Source organism: Felis catus, chromosome A1 (genome assembly GCF_018350175.1).
Source record: "Felis catus isolate Fca126 chromosome A1, F.catus_Fca126_mat1.0, whole genome shotgun sequence".
NCBI lineage: Eukaryota > Metazoa > Chordata > Mammalia > Carnivora > Felidae > Felis > Felis catus.
Genome location: NC_058368.1, coordinates 113,919,889 through 113,938,505, shown reverse-complemented (window position 1 = coordinate 113,938,505; position 18,617 = coordinate 113,919,889). Strand labels below are relative to the sequence as shown.

Here is an 18,617-nt window from a genome sequence, read left to right as displayed (position 1 = left end):
AAGGAAACTAAGGCACAGAGAAGTGAAGAAATTAGTTGGTGTCACACAGCTGGTAGAGACAGAGGCAGGGTTCAAACCCCATAGCATTGACTCAAGAGCCAGTGTTTATAACTACTACACTCTTTGGCTCCAGGCTCCATTTGGACATAGGTGGGCCTGTGGATTGGTAACTGATGAGTGTTGGTACCTAGAGTTGATGTTTTTCATTGGAAATGTGAGCCTGGAAGAGTGTGCCATGTAGTCACCATGTAGACAGACCATGTAGACAGATGACCAGCTTCTCTGCTAGACTCAGGGTGTTTAGTCATCTTTGGGTAGAGAAGTGAGATGTGGACATCTTCTCCTCGCTGTTAGGCTGCCCCCTCATTGCTCATGTGAGTCCTCCTACTTTTCCTGTCACTGTTAGTGTCACTTGAGGCTGAGAGTTTCCTCACTGTGGAGCCTTGTGTGGAGCCTGTGACCATCTCTTGCTCGTAGTTTTTCTGTAGGCCTCAGCCATGCACAGCAGGGAAGCCATGGTAACGCAGATGTTGATAAGACCTCAACGGAAAGATTTTAGAAGAAATATGAAGGTAAGATTGTGAAGTGTTTTGAGAAGCGTGTGTGAAATGATGATCCACACTTAATCCCTCATACCTACCCACTGATGTGAGTGTGCTTTGTTTCTTTGTTCTTGTACCCCCTGATTTTAGATGGAACCTGGCATTCTCTGCCATCAATGCCTCTTGAGACAAAGCTGATGTCTTGTCCCCATCCCACTGTAAGTGGGCACCAAGCAGGGTCACATACAAGGGGCAGGCAGTATCAGCCCTTGTGGTCACAGGCTTGCCTACCCCATGCCTTTCATTAGGAGGTGTTTTAAACCAAGAAACTACAAGGAGACCATCCAGTTCAACGTTTTTATTTATTTTTGGGACAGAGAGAGACAGAGCATGAATGGGGGAGGGGCAGAGAGAGAGGGAGACACAGAATCGGAAACAGGCTCCAGGCTCCGAGCCATCAGCCCAGAGCCCGACGCGGGGCTCGAACTCACGGACCGCGAGATCGTGACCTGGCTGAAGTCGGACGCTTAACCGACTGCGCCACCCAGGCGCCCCAAGAGACCATCCAGTTCAAAACTAGGGATCAGACCAGCCATCACTTGGAGCTGAGTGACCCTAGGCCTTTTTTCCCTCTCTGTGATGGGGGTAGTACATCCTGCTCTTTTCCAGGATGGCTTTGGGCATGGGAGGACAGGGAGGAGAGCCTCCTGCAGAAGTAGGCACCGCCACAGGGGCTGTACTTCAGAGCCTCCCCACCCATCTCGTGATCTATAGTAACAGGGCCTCTCATCTGGGTCCTGGTGGAGAGATGAGTCTCCTCAGATCAGCACCATGGCTGCTACTTGGGAGAGAGGACCACTTCCAGAGCTTCTGATTTTGGTTTCTCTTTATCCAGATACACAGGCAGGTATGTCCTGCTTCCCATGCCCTCCCTAGTCTCTGGCTAGCTGGCCTCTGCCTGCACTTGTTCATGACCCCCAGTTTTACCTCTGAATTCTATTCTTTTCTTTCCTCCAACACAAACTTTCTTTTGCTGTTGTTATTGCTCTTGTTACTGCTGTCTTAGTAGAAAACCACCCCTGATCATTAAAGGAAAATCAGATAGGCAGAAAGAGCAGGCAAAGCACCACAATTCTACCCAGAGAGGACCACAGTCAGCACCTTGACATAGAGCTTTCTCCATCTTTTTCATTGCGTATGTATGTTTTCCAGTTTAAAAAACCCCTTTGTAGTATATTCCAAACACCCTTTCATGTTAGCAGGAACATTGCTATACCATTATTATTGAAATGAATTTATTCAATAAAATTCAACTTATATTCATAAAAAAATTCAATCAGTACACAAAGTTACAAAACACAAAGTCCATTTATCTCATGCCCTGTCTGTGAAGGGCACTGATCCCTGACTCTGAAGGGAACGATCTTGGGTAATCGTATGGAAAATAAATAAATATATATATATTGCTTTCTAACATACCTAAATAGATGTGTTCTGTACTCATTGTACTTTTTCTTGACTTATACAAAATCTTGGAGTTCTTTCCGGACCCCTGTGCATGGCTACATCTTGTTGCTTTTCTCTGCTGCATCATATGGATGGACTACAACTTATTTAACCAATCCTCAACTGGTGGATATTAATGTTACTTGTTTTTTCTTTCATATACAATGCTTGAGTGAGGATTCTTATACCTGCTATTTTGGAGTACAACTGTTAGTGTGTAAGCAATAGTGAGGTTGTCCCTATAGAGTATCATCTAAGTGCATAAAGTAGCTCAAAGAGAGTGTGCATTAAAAAAATTGATAGAGGGGCGCCTGGGTGGCGCAGTCGGTTAAGCGTCCGACTTCAGCCAGGTCACGATCTCGCACTCCGTGAGTTCGAGCCCCGCGTCAGGCTCTGGGCTGATGGCTCGGAGCCTGGAGCCTGTTTCCGATTCTGTGTCTCCCTCTCTCTCTGCCCCTCCCCCGTTCATGCTCTGTCTCTCTCTGTCCCAAAAATAAATAAAAAACGTTGAAAAAAAATATTAAAAAAAAAATTGATAGATATTGCCCAATTGCTCTCCAAAAAATGAAAGTATTTTTAAGGGGAGCTCTTGCCTCTGATAAGTCTTGAGCCCTCTAGTGAAGGCACCAAGAGGCAGATACAGTATAGCTCTGAGAGGGGGATCACCTCTCTCCCCCCAGCTGCCTGATTGGCTTCCTGTTTGGAATGGCCCTGTCTCTTCCTGCTGTGGCAGTCCCCCCTGCTTCCTCCAGGTCCACTTTCCCCCTCCAGGTTATGTCCCCAGATTTTGGCTGTGATATTTGATTCTGGGGTGGGGGAGGGTTGTCCCCCAATTTAGAAGCTGACTGCTTTGACCCTTGCCCCCAGCTGATGGGTAGCTAGCAGCTGAGAAAGGGACCCTGGTGTTTGGTGCAGCCTGTTTCTTAGCCATCATTATTGTTTCCAGGGCTGCTTAATCTTTAACCTCGTCGGCCAGGGCCCTGGTTTATTGGGACTCTGTTGCTTGATAATTGGGCAGCCATGTACTGGGCCATCAGCAGAGCTGGTTGGGAGGGATATTAATGGGACCCCATTAATGAAATGCCAATTAAAATTCCTTGGACATGTTGTTTACATCAGTCTGCCAAAGCTGAGCTATAGTCCTTCAGCCATGGGATGGAAAAGCCATCAGATTTCACGTGTTCATGGAGAGAAATAGCCTTCTTTTGACTGAGTCACTTGAAATCATGGAACAAAGTGACTAAATTAAGGGCAACCAAAAAAAAAAAAACATTGACAAATCACTTAAAAAACATGAACCTCTGACTCAGCGAGGGTTGTCTTTGGAATTGCTGCCTCCAACTTGGCATCATGAAATGATGACAATGATGGTAACGGTAACCGTAGGAGGTTTTACCATTTTGCTGAACATTTGCTAGGTGCCAGGCATGGTGCTACATGTTTCCCAGGCATGACTTCATTTTGGCCACGTGGCCACGAGAGGTAGTTTCCATTTTTCCGATTTATACATGAAGAAGCTGACACTCCAGAAAGGTTTAGTGATCTTGGCCAAGATCACATCGTAAGTGACAGTGCCAGGATTCATAGTGAGGCTGTCTGATGCGGGAGCCTGTGCTCTGAGCCCAAGTTATTTTCACATCCACCCAGTCCAGCCTCACTGCCCATCACGCTTGTCTCACTCCTGCCTCCCCAATTTTCTGTGCTAACTTGAGGGGGGCAAATGAAGCAGTAGTGTAAGATGCAGGTGGTTTTTGTTGCTAGATGTCTCATTTTGGAGAACAAGTTTCTTTTAGGAAACTCTCCCTATCCTTCTATGCTCTGGGTAACAGGGAATTCTGATGTTGAATCAATAACACTGATAAATGGGCATTTTTCATGTAGCTTCTTGGTGTGTGTGTGTGTGTGTGTGTGTGTGTGTGTGTGTGTGTGTGTACATGCATATTAGAAAGGGGGAGTGATAACACATGTAACTAGAATGAAGTCAATGGGGAAAGGAGGGGAGAAGTAGTGATATTTAGAGTCTGAGGGCTGGTGGTCATGATCCTTGTGGGAGATGGTTAAGGTAGATCTCTTTCTTTTTTCACTATTTAAGGAATTTTTATTAAAGCAAGAATTTGATAATCCAAATTACATTTCCTTGCTCAGTTATCAATTCTGTTATTTAAAACAGAAGTGACATTCTGAGCTATTCCACAGTAAAGAATTACAAAAATTAAAGAAAGAAATGCTTTAAATTTTTGTACTTTGCTAAAACTGTGGGCCTTGAAAGCCAAATCCTGATTCAGGAAAGCTTACTTCTGCCCTCCAAAAAATAGGGCAGTAGGGGAGAGAGAGATGTAAAGCAGTTCTGTTTTGTTGTTTTACCCTGATAAAATGTTTTGATCCTGTTTGTGTGTTCACCTGTGTCAACCAGTCTTTTCTTGGGGGGTGGGGATGGGAGGGTATGACCAGTGGTTCAGGTCAGAGTTACTCATGCCTGTTCCCTGGGGCTGCTGGGCCTGGAATAATGGGGTTTATTTCATCTCTGCAGGTCAGAGAAGTCGTAGATGGATTTTCAGTTCCATTTGTTCTGGGCTTGTAGTTTAGATGAACCTGATTAAAGGTTTATTTCATCCCATCAAAAGGTTGGAATGGGTTTGGAATTAACTTGGGAGGTTGCGCAAGCCCTAGGCAGTCGATCCTGAAGAATGGGTAGGGAAGCACAATATATGCAGATGTGCTTGACACTGAGAATTCAGTTTCAAACAAGGCAAACTCAAACAAGGTAGACCCTGCCCTCATGGGATGCACAGTCCCGGTATGAAAGAAAGACCTCAGACGATACAATGGGTCTGTTAGGGGTATGATAATTTTTATTTTCTGTTTTGGGGGCTTTGGAAACACAGAAGACTCTCACTTCATCTAGCCTGGTGGTGGGTAGGCGGATTAGGGAAGAATCTCAATTCAAGGGTTAGGTCTGAGATTTGAATCCAGGAATGATGCCAGAATGTTCAGAACACGCCTCTCCTAAGGTTGTTTTTAAAGAAAGTTCTTTAGATTCATATTCTCTTTGTCTCTCTGTGGTAGTAACCCTAAGACAGATTCTTCGGGTGCTCCAATGTCAATATTGAGTGTTACTACAGAGGCCTGCTTAGGACAAATTATTACGATCGTGGGGACGAAGAATGTTTGCTGTTGTAATCATACAGCCTTGGTTTCAAAACCTGGCTCTACCACTTACTGCTGCGTGATTGTAAGCACATGACTAAATAACTTCTTGAGCTTCTATCTCTTTATTTGTAAAATGTGAATATTGATACTTTGGCAGGGCTTTTGGAGAAGTAAGTGCCACAATATATGTAAAATGCCTAGCACAGTGTTAGCTACTATTAGGAAATGCCCTCAACTTTCTACTGCTTCCTTGAAAAGATCCAACTTTGTGCCCAGAGCAAGTCTTTTCTCATGCTTTCACCTTTGGAAAGAGACGTGTGTGTTGCTTGGTGGGGAAAGGAGTTGAAATTCTCTGGTGTCCCTTCACTTTTCCATAATTTCTCATCCAAATATACAGGAACAGGCATACTGTGTTTCATTAAATCAAACTTGCAACTTACAGTGTTTGTCACTTATGGTAAAGGCTGGTTAATTAGGAATGTTAACCAAAAGAACTTTTTTACCCTCTCTCTGTTTCCACTTCTCTTTAAGAAAACATAAGCAAAAAGACTAGAAGAGTTAGAGTTGATTATTGGAGAGTTCACCTTCGAGGGGCTAGCCCACACGCCCTGCATACCCCACCTGTCCCCCAAGTTCTAGCCTGACTGCCTCTCTACTGCATCTCCTGGAGTCTGGCACAGTTTTTCATACTTTGTACTTGTTCTGTAAACATGTGTTAGATGAGTGAAGATATAGCCTCGGCTCTAGCTAGCCTGAGCTATTGCTGTTGTCTACACATGGTCTGAATTTTCCTGCTTCCATGCTGTTATTTGTATTTCGAGTGCTTCTCCCAGTCATGACGGTGTGGACTTGGGGTTGGAGTTACTGATGTCTTGTCTTACCCCTCTTAGAAGCCAGTAGGCTCCTTGTAGGCGTTGGCTCCGCTTTCTTCATTTTTAAAAAAAATTTTTTTTTAATGTTTATTTATTTTTGAGACAGAGAGAGACAAAGCATGAACGGGGGAGGGTCAGAGAGAGAGGGAGACACAGAATCTGAAGCAGGCTCCAGGCCCTGAGCTGTCAGCCCAGAGCCCGACGCGGGGCTCGAACTCACGGACCGTGAGATCATGACCTGAGCCGAAGTCGGATGCTTAACCGACTGAGCCACCCAGGCGCCCCCCGGCTTATTTCATTTCTGAAGAAACACTGCATCTGGCACATTATACATTAACAGCTATGGAGCACTTGCAAGGATTTCAGTCAATGTGAGTTACCTATATTTGCTTATTTAACGCCCATATACCTTTGTGAGATAGGTAGTATTATTAGCCCCATTTAAAAGATGAGAAAACTGTAGGCTTAAAGAAATTGAATAACATATCAGTAGAAAGTTTGTTGAACTTGATGGAATTAAAGTGGGTCTCTAAGGGCTTTGGCGGTTCACAGACAGGACCTGCAATCCCAAGGGATGTCTCTGATAATGGAGGAAAAGCTTCTCTGTTGGAGAGCAGAGCTGCCCACAGAACTGGACTTTGCGAAGTAGAAATGTGGGCTGATATAATGTTCATCCTTCATCTCAAAAAGGATGGTTAAGAATTATTAACCATAGTAATAACCATATTATCGTCTCCTAGCTTCAAAACAACCTTGAGACGTAAGTCAGCTATTATAGTCCCATTTAATGGATGATGAAGCAAAAGCCTAGAAAGAAGTGATAATAAGAGGTGGAGTTAGGACTTATACCCAGGCCTTGTCATTCTTAGCCAAGATTCTTGACTATGTTCTCCTTTAATACAGCAAGGCAAAGCAAACAAAGAATCCACAAACAAACAAGTGTTAAAGGTAGAAGATTCTCATAGGAGGTACCGTCTGGGAGCAGAGGTGTTTCTTTCTCGGAAGCAGCTGGGGAGAGGGCTGATTTGAATACAAAGTCTGCTGGGGAGCTTCTGTCTCCCAGGAAGTCAAGTTGGACGGAGCACCCTGTTCCTGCTGTTCTATCTTATGGTTTCTTGTGTGTTGCTAACAGAAAGGGGGGGGGGTGGGTTTGATCCCCAGGCTCTGGGGACTCAACCCTGTCTCCTTAGACAGAAGGGGAAGGGAAGAAGTTTCCCTCTTTGCTTCCTTTCTCTGTGTTTTCCTGCTCATGCCCTGCAAGTCTCCTGGGTCCCAGGGTCCCAGCCTTGGTGGGGAGCTGCTACCCTCTCCCTACCAGCTGCTGCTTCTGGTGGGAGGATTTCTGGAGGGGTTTCAGTGGGAGGTTCCAGATGGGCTAAGCAGCAGCCCACTTCAGAATGAAGGGACTTAGATTCAAATTCTGCAGTGCCCCAGAGGGTGATAGATGGGAAGTGTGGGGGCTGTTTGCTGCCTTGATTGATCTTTTAGAATTTCTGCATTGTTCACCAAGCCACCTAGAATACACATCGCTGCACTTCATCTTCTTCCTTTTCAAAATGCAGGCGCATCTACTTTCGGCTTTATGAGCTATGAGGAAGTACTTTTCACACCCCAGATTTTAACTTCTTACCTCCTCCTGTTCTCTTTCTTCTTTTCTCTCCTCCAAATGTCAGGGTTTTGGTCAGCCAAAGATAAAGGTAGAAAGGCTGTGTGTGGCTCTGGGCCACAGGGATGTGGTGCTGGTTTGCCTGAACTCTCCTGCTGAGCTCAGCCTTGGCTGATCCACAGAGTCTAGATGTCCTGCATTTTATTTTAGTGTGGTGACTGCTTTTTCTCTCCACTATTTCTTGCTGTTGCCAACAGATGGAGGTCTCTGGTCCAAAGATTTCTTGGATCAGAAAGGGCCTGTAGGGAGAATCCTGTTGCTTTCTCAGGCCTCAAGGCCAAGAACTAATTCCCACCATCCAAAGGAGATTGTTCACTTGCTTTTATTTAAAAATCTTGAGGAATGAATGCTTTAAAAATAGTGCCATGTAGTCTTAAATATTCCCACAGTTAGGGAAGTCTTTTGAACGTCTAACCTAAAATCTAAGCTTTAACTAAAGGCTGTTTCCTGTTGACATATGGAGAAGGAAGACAAGATTCTTCTCACTTTATGGCATTTGCTTCTCTTCGTAAAGGATCTGCCTTTTAAATTTATTTTGTCATGTCCAAACATTCCTGAGCTTCATGATGGACGAGCTTTAACTATAGGCTCAGTGATACATTAGGCTGGTAGGGAACAAGTGGGGAGCCCCTTTGTCCAGTGAAAGATAGACAAGATGGTTTATAACTGGATGTCTGAGAGTAAAATATGGACATTTGGAGGCTCTGGATGAAGGGTATGTGGGAATTCTTTGGGTCCGAAAGTATTTCAACTTAAAGTTTAAAATGATTTTTGTAAGAAATTATGTAAATCTTCCTTGTTTGGCTTAAAATTTTTTTTTTAAGTTTATTTATTTTGACAGAGAGTGCTCAGGAAGGGGAGAGAGAGAGGGAGAAAGAGAGAGAGAGAAAGAGAGAGTCCCAAGAAGGCTCTGCACTGTCAGCATGGAGCCCCATGCAGGGCTCAAATCCACGAACCTTGAGACTGTGACCTGAGCTGAAATCAAGAGTTGGATGCTTAACTGACTGCACCACTCAGGTGCCCTTTCTTTGTTTGCTTTTGAGAAGGTGATGAATGTAAGAACAGAGTTTAGCATGCTCTGATTTCCTTTTCATTATATGGCTGCAGCAGGGTTGCTTCCCAGGGATGGAAGGACTCTGAACCTCACTAGAGGGGCTAGCGAAACCAAGGGTGGGTAGCCCTCTATGGGAACAGGGAGGTATGGCCATATAGATTTATCCAAGAAGCTACAAGGCTAGAGAGAGGCCAGCAGAGAAAGAAGAGGGGAGGCCTGGAGCCCGGAGGGCAGGGAGTGCAGATACTCCTTGGGGCAATGGGGTAGAACCCCTAGAGGACTGAGAATGGAGGCCAGCCTGGGGCAATTGCCAAAGGGCCCAATTCCAGAACCTGCTGCACCAGGAATTGTCAGCTCATGGGCCACTTTACCTTGGCAGAGCTTGCAAAAATACTTTGACACTTCCTTTTCCATCACAGTACAGGAGGGAGGCAAAACAAGCTGTCGTGTCCCCATTCTACAGAGGGATAGTGAGACCTAGCATGGTGATGCTGTTGGCTCAGGAACACAGTTTGCAAATGGAAAAGTCAGAATTCAAATCTAGGTTCCTTCCTTCTGAAGTGCACACTCTTATGCTGACATTTTACTGTCTCTCTAATAGCAGGATGGTAGCCTGGGCAAATCTCAGGGTAGGAATTGTCCTTGGCATTTTCCCTGCATGGACATCTGGCCTGTGTGTTTTGTCTCATTCTAGCTGTTCCCAAATTCTCCTCTATCTTAATGGTCTCCACTGGCCCGCCTGTCACAGACTGTTCCTCCTGGTGGTGGGGGGCAACATGTCAGGACAGATGCTGAGTCAGGCCTCCTTGTGAATCAGAGACTGTAGTAGGCTTGGCTTGGGACATGAAGGATGATGCCTTCTGCCAGCCTTGAAATGTTGACTTTGTACCAGAACCTCCAGAGACTTCCAGCCACACAGCAGTTTTGACCCACTTTTGTTTGGCTGAGCTGCAGGGGGCACAGTGTGCAAATCTGCCAGCTTGCGCCTTGAGGGCAAATGAGCTCAATTAAGTAGGCAGGTCCCAGTGAAGCTTTTCTGCAACGCCATTATTAATCTCATGGAGCATGGAAGAAAATATAACCTAACGTCTCTCTGCCCCCTTTTCATCTATGGCAATGTTTGGGAGGGAGGATCATACAGAGGGATGTCTTTGCTGCCACATTAAGAGGCTAGTTTCCCTTCAGCCAGGATGTAGTGTCTTTCTCTGTGTGTCCTTATTCCTCATGCCCACCCCCAGAGTCCCCAGGACTCCGCTATAATTTCACAGATTGCCATGGCCGTGGTTCATGGAAGGGCAGGAAGAGTGTTGTAACTTTGTTTTCTGAACTTCTGTTTTTTTTTGTTTTTTTTGTTTTTTTTGTTTGTGTGTGTGTGTGTGTGTGTGTGTGTGTGTGTGTGTGTGTGTGTGTTTTGTTTTTTTGTTTTTTGTTTTTTTTTGGAACAGAGCAGCACTTTCCAGAGGTGATGCTGGGGGAAGAATTTCTTAGCCTCAGTCTGGACCAGGTGTGCAGCTTGATATCCAGTGACAAGCTGACCGTTTCTTCAGAGGAGAAGGTATGGCATGGGCCTTTGGTGAAACAGGAGCCTCACGCATGAGGCGGTTGTGGGAGGGAGTTGTGGTTTGGTGAGATATTTTTTTCGTCTTCAGTGGCAAAAAAGTATCTTATTTTTTGTCCTTTTAAATAATTAGAAAAGGGCCTTCTGGCCCATGACTACTACCTTTGGTGTCTGGACACTTTGAGAAAGAAATAACAGTGGTGATGATGATGGTGACAAATCTGCCTCCATTAACTTGATGTTTAGAGTTTCCTACGCCCTCTGCTAAGTGCCTTATTCTCTGTAGTTCTCTCAGCCTTCACTACAACCTATGAAGCAGGCATTGCTATAGCCCCCACATTACAGATGAGGAAGATTAACTTGGAGGAATTAATTAGCTTGTCTGAGTTCACTCAGCTGGTCACTGCAGAGTTGGGGTCTCCCAGTCACCTGGTCTTAACCACTGTCTCACCTGGCTTCTTGGGAGCATCATTGAGCATTTACGCCAGAGCAGGCCTTTGGGGAACATCTAATAGGGGATTGAAACTTTTACTGATGAGGAAACTGAGGCCCAGAGAGGGAATAGGATCTGCGGGGGATCATGCAGTCAGTGGCCATTGCAAAACTAGACCTTAAGTCTCTTGATACTTAGTTCCCTAACTCGCTGACCATGCACCACTTCCTTTGTGCTGCAGGCTTAACTTCTGCCCACAGATTTAGCTGCACCGTGACTGCAGATCTATTCTACCTCTAGGCCTTCTCTCTCACTGACCCTCTGCTTGGACTATTCTCCCCTTCCGTCTTCACCTGGGTGAATTCCAAACCAGTTCCCATTCTATTTCTACCAGGAAGAACTTTACTGCAGGAGATGTAGTCTACTGTACTGAAAATAACGTGAACTTTGGTGTTGGCCAGTAGGGTCCAAATCTCATTGCTAGTATTTACAAACTAGTTGGTGACCTTGGGTGAAATACTTTGCTTCTCCATCTGTTTACTCACATAGAGAGTGAATGTAGTAATAGAGCATATTCCACAGGGTGATTGTGGGGATTAAATGGGATAGGGTGTGTAAAATGTCTGGTATCATACCTGGGCCCTAGTAGGTGCTCATTCACTGTTAGCTGATTTTATTATGGACCACGCATCTGGAATTAATTCCTTTCTCTTCTGTGTTCCTGGATAACACTCACCTTGTTCTGCTTTTAATTGTAATTAGTTCTGAGCCCATCTTACCTCCTTCATTCAACTGTAATTTTCTAGATGGTAGCAACCACATCTTATTCTCCTCTGCATCCTCAGAGATGCTCAGTAAATGTTTCTTGGATTGTCTTAGTCCATTCATAGTATCCAAGCTTGAAATCCTTTTCTGAGGAAAATATTTAAGGAAAAGTTCTTGCAAAGGATTTTACACTGGAGATGAATATCCAAGGGGCATGTGTCCAGAGAATGGGGTGGAATCATAAGCCCCAGCCTGTTGTCCTGCAAAAGTTAGATCAAGAAGAAAAGCATTTGTTTACTGAATCCATGGGCTGCCCGAAGACTTCAGAGAGATTTCCAGAAGGCACAACAAGCTGGACGCTCCCTCAGGCTCAGTGAGGCTTCTGTTTCCATTAACTGATGTAAAATATCACCTTCAGCGTAAAGAATGCCTCTGGCCAGCCGGTGAGCACCTTTCGCCCCAGCCTCAGCAGCAAAGACTTCTTGCCAAGCCTGTTTAACGTCTTCTCTGGATTGTACTACTCAATTGGCACAATTTGATGGAATGAACTAGTTAGTTGACTGACCATGTGGTTGTCGGTGCAGTTGGTCAGTTTGGGCTCTGCTTGCGTATATCCTTAGGTATAGTCTGAGAAAATTTAAATAGCCATATAAGCAGCAGGATTTGAATCAACCTGGGAGTATTTGGCTTGAGAGGGGGGGTACCCTGCCACTTTAGCTCCTGCTGGCCCATCCATCCTGCTCTAGATCATAGTAAGCTTTCTTCAGGTGAGAGCTTATCTATCCTTGTTAAGTGCCAGGGTGGTGGTAGAGGTGGGTTGTCAGTGGGGCCAGGCTTTTTAGTGCCCTGGAAACCAGTTGGGCTTTGGACTTAGGCATACCTGGTTCTGTGTTCGACTTGATGCTTACTGGCTCTGTGATTTTTCAGAAGTCACTGGTCTCTTTGAACTTTAATTTCCTTACATGTAAAATGGGAATAGTAAGAGTACCTCCCTTATAGAGTTATGAGGATCACAGATAAAAAAAAATCAAGTATATTGTTTGACAGGTACATAAATGGTGGCTATCAGTGTAATTAGCATAGTCCTTTGTTTTGAGGCACCATTGACAATGGTGATGGTATCAGTTTTGCCACTGATAATGGTAAAATAAGCCATGGAGTTAAATGTATCTTTCCAGAAGCAAAGAAGCATGGCATTAAATCTACATACTTAAAACATTGTCTGCAGTGGCTCTCATTCATTCATATGCCTACATATGATGAGTTGCTTGTTCTGTGTATTAGAGTTTGGAGTATGGGTATTTTTCACATTAATGAAGTTGTGTGTTATATTTGGTTCTCAGAAGTTATATGTAACTTCAGAGTTATGTGCTGCTTTTCATAAAGTGGATTTCTGATGATCTTGATCCCTTTGGTACCTTTTACTTTTATTTTTTTAAATGTTTATTTATTTTGAGAGAGAGGGAGAGAGAGAGATCGCATGCATGAGCAGGGAAGGGGCAGAGAGAGCATCCTAAGCAGGCTCTACACTATCCACCCCGACGCTGAGCTCGAACTCATGAACAGTGAAATCATGACCTGAGCCAAAATCAAGAGACGGATGCTTAACTGACTGAGCCACCCAGGTGCCCCCATTTGGTACATTTTAGGCTGGCAGTTTATTTATTTATTTTTTTATGTTTTATTTTTAAGTAATCTTTCCACCCAACATAGGCCTTGAACTCACTCCAATGTCAGGAGTTGCACACTCCACCAACTGAGCCAGCCAGGCACTCCCAAGGTTGACAGTATAATTTTGAGGCTTATCGTAGAGCAGTGGGATTTGGCCTGAGATTTCTCTCTGGTGAAACCCATAGTTTCATTTTACCTTAATTGATTACATATTGTTAGAAGTTAAATAGCTGGAAGTTTTGACAATTAGATGTTTGTTGTTTGAATGTGAGCTCTTTAGGCTTTGAAAATTCTGTGATCTCCAGGAAATTTGGTGATTTCTACTTCCTTTAGTTACTTTTCATAATATGCAATGTCTTGCATGTGCAATAACTTTTTCTTTCAATATCAAATTATAGTGAACTTATTGGAATATATTTGAAATATTATCAGGGATCTTAATTTAAGCTAAAATTCAACTGTGTTTAATGTTAACACTTGCAGAAAACTGAATTGCACTAGTAACGAAATAACCTGTATTCAGCTGAATCTGTGCTTGAACAGCAAATCAGCTATATTATGACTTCTTTGCCTACAGCCCACAGGGATCTTTCAGCATATATTAAAAAAGGCAGCCGGATTTCAAATATTAAAATGCAAAAAAACTATGTATCTTAAAATAGGGTGAATGTGGTGTTTTAATAATGATAATTATAAGGGACTGTGGCTAAATCTGGTCAGTTTGCTTGTCGGGAGTTTGAAAGTACAGGTTTTGCAGTCAGAGTGGCTGGGTTCCAATCCTGCTGCTATGGCTCTAACAAGCTGAGTGACTTTGGGCAAGTTATCTGCCTCCCACCAGGATGTATGTACCATTTACAGGTACGGATTTTCTGTCTTATGGTCACTGCCAGTGTAGTATCGGGTTCACGGTAGACACATAAACAAAAACATTTTGTTGGAGGAATGAGTAAAAGATCTTCTCTATGTCTTAGTCTTCTCACCTATAAGAGGGGGTAATGATAGTATAGCATCTTCTAGAGTTGTTCTGAGAATGAAATCAGATGCCACGTGAAAAGTTCTCAGCCCACAGGAAGTGTTCATTCCTGTAAGATATGATTATTGCTGCTATTATTATTGCCACTATACTGTTACTCCTGCTACTACTGCTGCTCACTGTGGACTGGGGCCTTTCTCAAGGGGAGGCTCTTCCCAGGACCCATAATGGTCTGGGTGGTTGTGTGATCTGGAGCTTGGTACGTAGCAGGGGCTGAGAATGGAGTTGCCTCTTGCTTCCAGGCATTCCCAGCCCCCTTGGCCCTCTCTGGCCTTCTCCTAGGGCTCACATACCATTCTTCCTCCTACATCACTTGTGCCTGCTCATGCCTTTCTCCTCCTCTAGCCTCAAACTCCTTGAGGGCTACGGGGCTACCTCAGTCATCTCTGTGTCACAGAGCCACCAGAGGCACTGTGGAGGTGCTAAGCAGACACTCCCTGAGGGAATGAAAAGGCAGACTGGAGCTGGACACTGCCCTGAGCCAGCCAAGGTTATAGGAATAATTTTCATATTTTTCCAGAGAAGAGGGACAAATGTGAGAACGAGAGAGGTCAAAGGATACATGGATCTTTGCCATTTTCTCTCCTGTTTTTCCTTCATGTAGTTTTGGAAATTCCTGTTAATTGAGGGAAGACAAAAGGATCTGGTAGGAGTTACAAAATCACAAGTTCTTTGGGTAGAACCCCTCCCACCTCCCTCCCTCCCCCCGACTCCCCACCAAGATAGCGTGAAGGCACCCAGGAGTACGCCCCGCACAGTCACCTGTTGCTTCCACATGGAGGTGTCAGGGGTCAGAGCTAAGCCTGTGAGCAGATAGTCCGTTTATTGTATTCCCCGTTGAGACCCAGAGTCCGGCTGTCACCATGGGCAGCTTCTGTGACCCAGGTAAGCAACCTTCCAGGACAGACCCACTCTAAGGAGAAGAGAGATGACTTTTGAGTTCTAGCGCAGTTTTCCACCAAATTGCTGGTTAGTGGACTTTTCTGAATCTTTGCTTTCTTAGCTGGTAAATACATTTCTACTTCTCAAGAATTCCAGTGCCTTCTTAAGGAACGCTAGTGGAGTTTTCAGGGAAATGGCCCACAGTTTAGATACAGGTCAGGAAGAAATTGGTTAGGCCTCTTAAAGAATTAGTGTCGGGGCACCTGGGTGGCGCAGTCGGTTAAGCGTCCAACTTCAGCCAGGTCACGATCTCGCGGTCCCTGAGTTCGAGCCCCGCGTCAGGCTCTGGGCTGATGGCTCGGAGCCTGGAGCCTGTTTCCGATTCTGTGTCTCCCTCTCTCTCTGCCCCTCCCCCGTTCATGCTCTGTCTCTCTCTGTCCCCAAAATAAATAAACGTTGAAAAAAAATTAAAAAAAAAAAAAGAATTAGTGTCAAGTATGTATTATGAGAACTATAGCTTAGGTTCTCTCCATGCGATCACATATTTAATGTGCTGTTGTGTCCTAAAACTGATCAGAAGCCAAATTCTGGTATCTTCTGAAAGTGATTGGGCCCATGTCTCCCAGGATCATTGCTGTTGCACACGCTCCTGCCTGAACACCTAGCCTCTCCAGCCAGTGGTAGGTGGAGGATGCAGGCTGGAGCTCCTTGGCCAGTAAGTTGGACTTGAATGCTTGCTGCCCAGATATTATCCAGTGATTGAGCAGGTGCATCCTGCTGCCGAGCCTGAGCTGTTGGAAGCCCCCCTTGCCCCGCCCCCGCCTTACTATGAGGTCAGCAGTTAAGAGTTGCCAGCTTCTCAGCCTGCATGCAACCATCTGGCCTGGTCCTGGCATTACTCCTTTTACTGTTCTCCTTTGGAAAGTGCAATTCAGTGAACACCTATGAGCAGAATACCACAGCACTATGGTCCCAAATCTGCCTTGACTGCCCACTGTTCTCCAGGTGCATTTCACGCATTATTTTTTTTTCAAAGTGACGTTTGTATTGAAGTAAGTTCACAGAGACATGACCAAATAAGAAGCACACAGCTCAACTTTTTACAAAAGTGAAATACCCACCTAACTAGCATGCAGATCAGGAAACACTGCCCCCCACCCCGAGAAACATAACTACTATTTTGACTTCTCATGGATCAGTTTTGCCAGTTTTTGAACTGTATATAAATGGAATGCTGGTGAATGTATGCTTTGCTTGTGACTTCTTTTGCCAGCATAATGTTCAGCACATCATATCTGCTTCTCCCACTAACTCCCAAGGCAGAGACTATTGTCTCCATTTTGCAGAGGAGGAAACTAAGGCATGTTAACAATAAATAGTCTTGTGATTTGAGAGGCGCCTGGGTGGCTCAGTCAGTTGAGTGTCTGACTCTTGATTTTGGCTCAGATCACGATCTCATGGTTTGTGGGCTTGAGCCCTGCGTCAGGCTCTACACTGACAGTGTGGAGCCTGCCTGGGATTCTCTGACTCTCCCTCTCTCTCTGCTTCTTTCTCTCTCTTTCACAATAAATAAATAAACTTAAAAAAAATAGCTTTGTGATTTGAAGCTGACTGTGTCTGCCTCCCATGCCCCTGCTCTTTATTAATGTCTGTCTACCCCGACAGGGAGACAGAGGTGAGTGACACTTAGGACTGTTTAAGAGCTTGCAGTCTGGATACAAAACATGTATCCTTATGTGGCTGAGAGAAGTCGTTGCCTGAAATCAGAGTTCAAGGAAAGCAGCCTGGAGTGTTTCATTCCACATTGTTAGGTGTGGAAAATATCATAAAAAAGACAATATTGGAGGTAAAACTTGGAGAATAAGAGTGGGATTTTAGGAAGCCATTCAGATTGAACGGATTACAGGAATACAGATGTGGAAGTTTGGAATGCTTTGTTCTTCTTGGGGGAAAAGTAACCTGTGTGGTGAGAGTCTAGGGTCTTTGGGGGAGGTAGTGGGAGATGTGGCTGGAAATGGAAAGCTTAGGGGGTAATGACTTTGTTCTCTAGGTTACCACCTATGTGCTGTAAAACGGCAGTGTTGTGAGATGTTTGTAGGTATTTAGGTAAAAAAAAAAGTTCTCAGGTTTGATACATTTAGGAGACAGTGGCAAAACACAGGAACCAGGTTAAGAAAGTGAAGGACCTGTCAGAGCTTTAACATGTTAATGAGCTTTGTAAATCTCTGAAGGAGATTTGTAGGTGTGTATGATGTGTTCTCCAGGCTCATTTGGTCCCAGAACCTCCTTTACTACAGAATGTCTCCTGCCCCTAGTATTCTGAGGACTGCATTGCATGGTCAGTCTTGAGGCCAGTTTTCTTTGGTTGCCCCAAATATCCAGTGATTTATTATATCTGTTGATTTTCTTTTTTGCAGTTCTTCTTGTTAGTGATGTATAATTTTTTGATTGTGAGGCCATCTTCAGAGGATGTTTTATCCATGGGAGTCTGGGTGTGAAGATTCCCCTCTAGGGCAGGTTAACTGGTTTGAAAACTCTTTTTTCTTTCTCTTTCTTTCTTTTCTTCTTTCTTTCTTCCTTCCTTCCTTTCTTTCTCTCTTTCTTTCTAAAAATTTTTTTAATGTTTATTTATTTTTGGAAGAGAGAGCATCAGCGGAATAAGGGCAGAGAGAGAGAGGGAGACACAGAATCCAAAGCATACTGAGTCGTCAGCACAGAGCCCAACACGGGGCTCAAACTCACGAACTGTGAGATCATGACCTGAGCAGAAGTTGGAGGCTTAACTGACTGAGCCACCCAGGTGCGCCTGGAAACTATTTCTGTATTCCTTTTTGTGTTGAGTATCCCGTGTACCATCTGGATAATATCACTTCAGACCCCATATCTGTATGCAGTGTGAGCTTGGGGTTCTCATTTCTTGAAGACATGGTTTTTAACTTCCCAGCTGACAGGAGATGGTGAGCTTCCTTCCCCCCTTGCCATAGCAGATGGGTGGAGTTCATCTAGTGCTGGTCCATGGGACTGCGGGTGGGGTGACACTGTCCATAAGGAGCCTGTGGCCTCGACAGTCTACCTGATAGAAACCAGTTCTGAACCATTCAAGTCCATGTCTGAATCGTCCAGGCCTGTGAGCCATTTTGGCCTCAGCTTCCATTCAGCTGCTAGACTTGAATTCTTTCTGATTTAAGGCACTCAGGCATTTCCCTCTTGCTTTTGACTTGCTTTATTATTTTTGTAATATGTCACTTTTGTGTGTTTGGAGCTGTAGGGGAAGATTCCTTCCAACTCTGCTCTATCTACCATATTGACTGCAAGGCATTCTCCATCCCTCTGTCATGCTCCATTCATTTGTAAGATTAATGCCACAAAGTCGTCTTCCAGCTTGCAGGCATTTCTGTCAAACCATTGTGCTTCAGTCCTTCTCCTTCTCCTGTGCAAAGTCAGACTGCATATCTTTATCCTGGCTGTAGGCAGGAGTGGAAGGC

At 44.6% G+C, this 18,617-nt stretch overlaps 1 protein-coding gene across 20 annotated transcripts in view; it reads left to right on the top strand.

Moving 5' to 3' along the window:
• The window catches only part of KLHL3 (kelch like family member 3), a 282,390-nt gene that overhangs the window by 218,594 nt on the left and 45,179 nt on the right, over positions 1-18,617 (top strand). For all 20 annotated transcript variants that reach the window (XM_019832598.2, XM_019832575.2, XM_045059495.1 and 17 more), the window contains one exon: positions 10,236-10,345. In XM_019832598.2, coding sequence (XP_019688157.1) covers positions 10,236-10,345 — 110 coding nt within the window. The remainder of the gene's footprint in view (positions 1-10,235; positions 10,346-18,617) is intronic.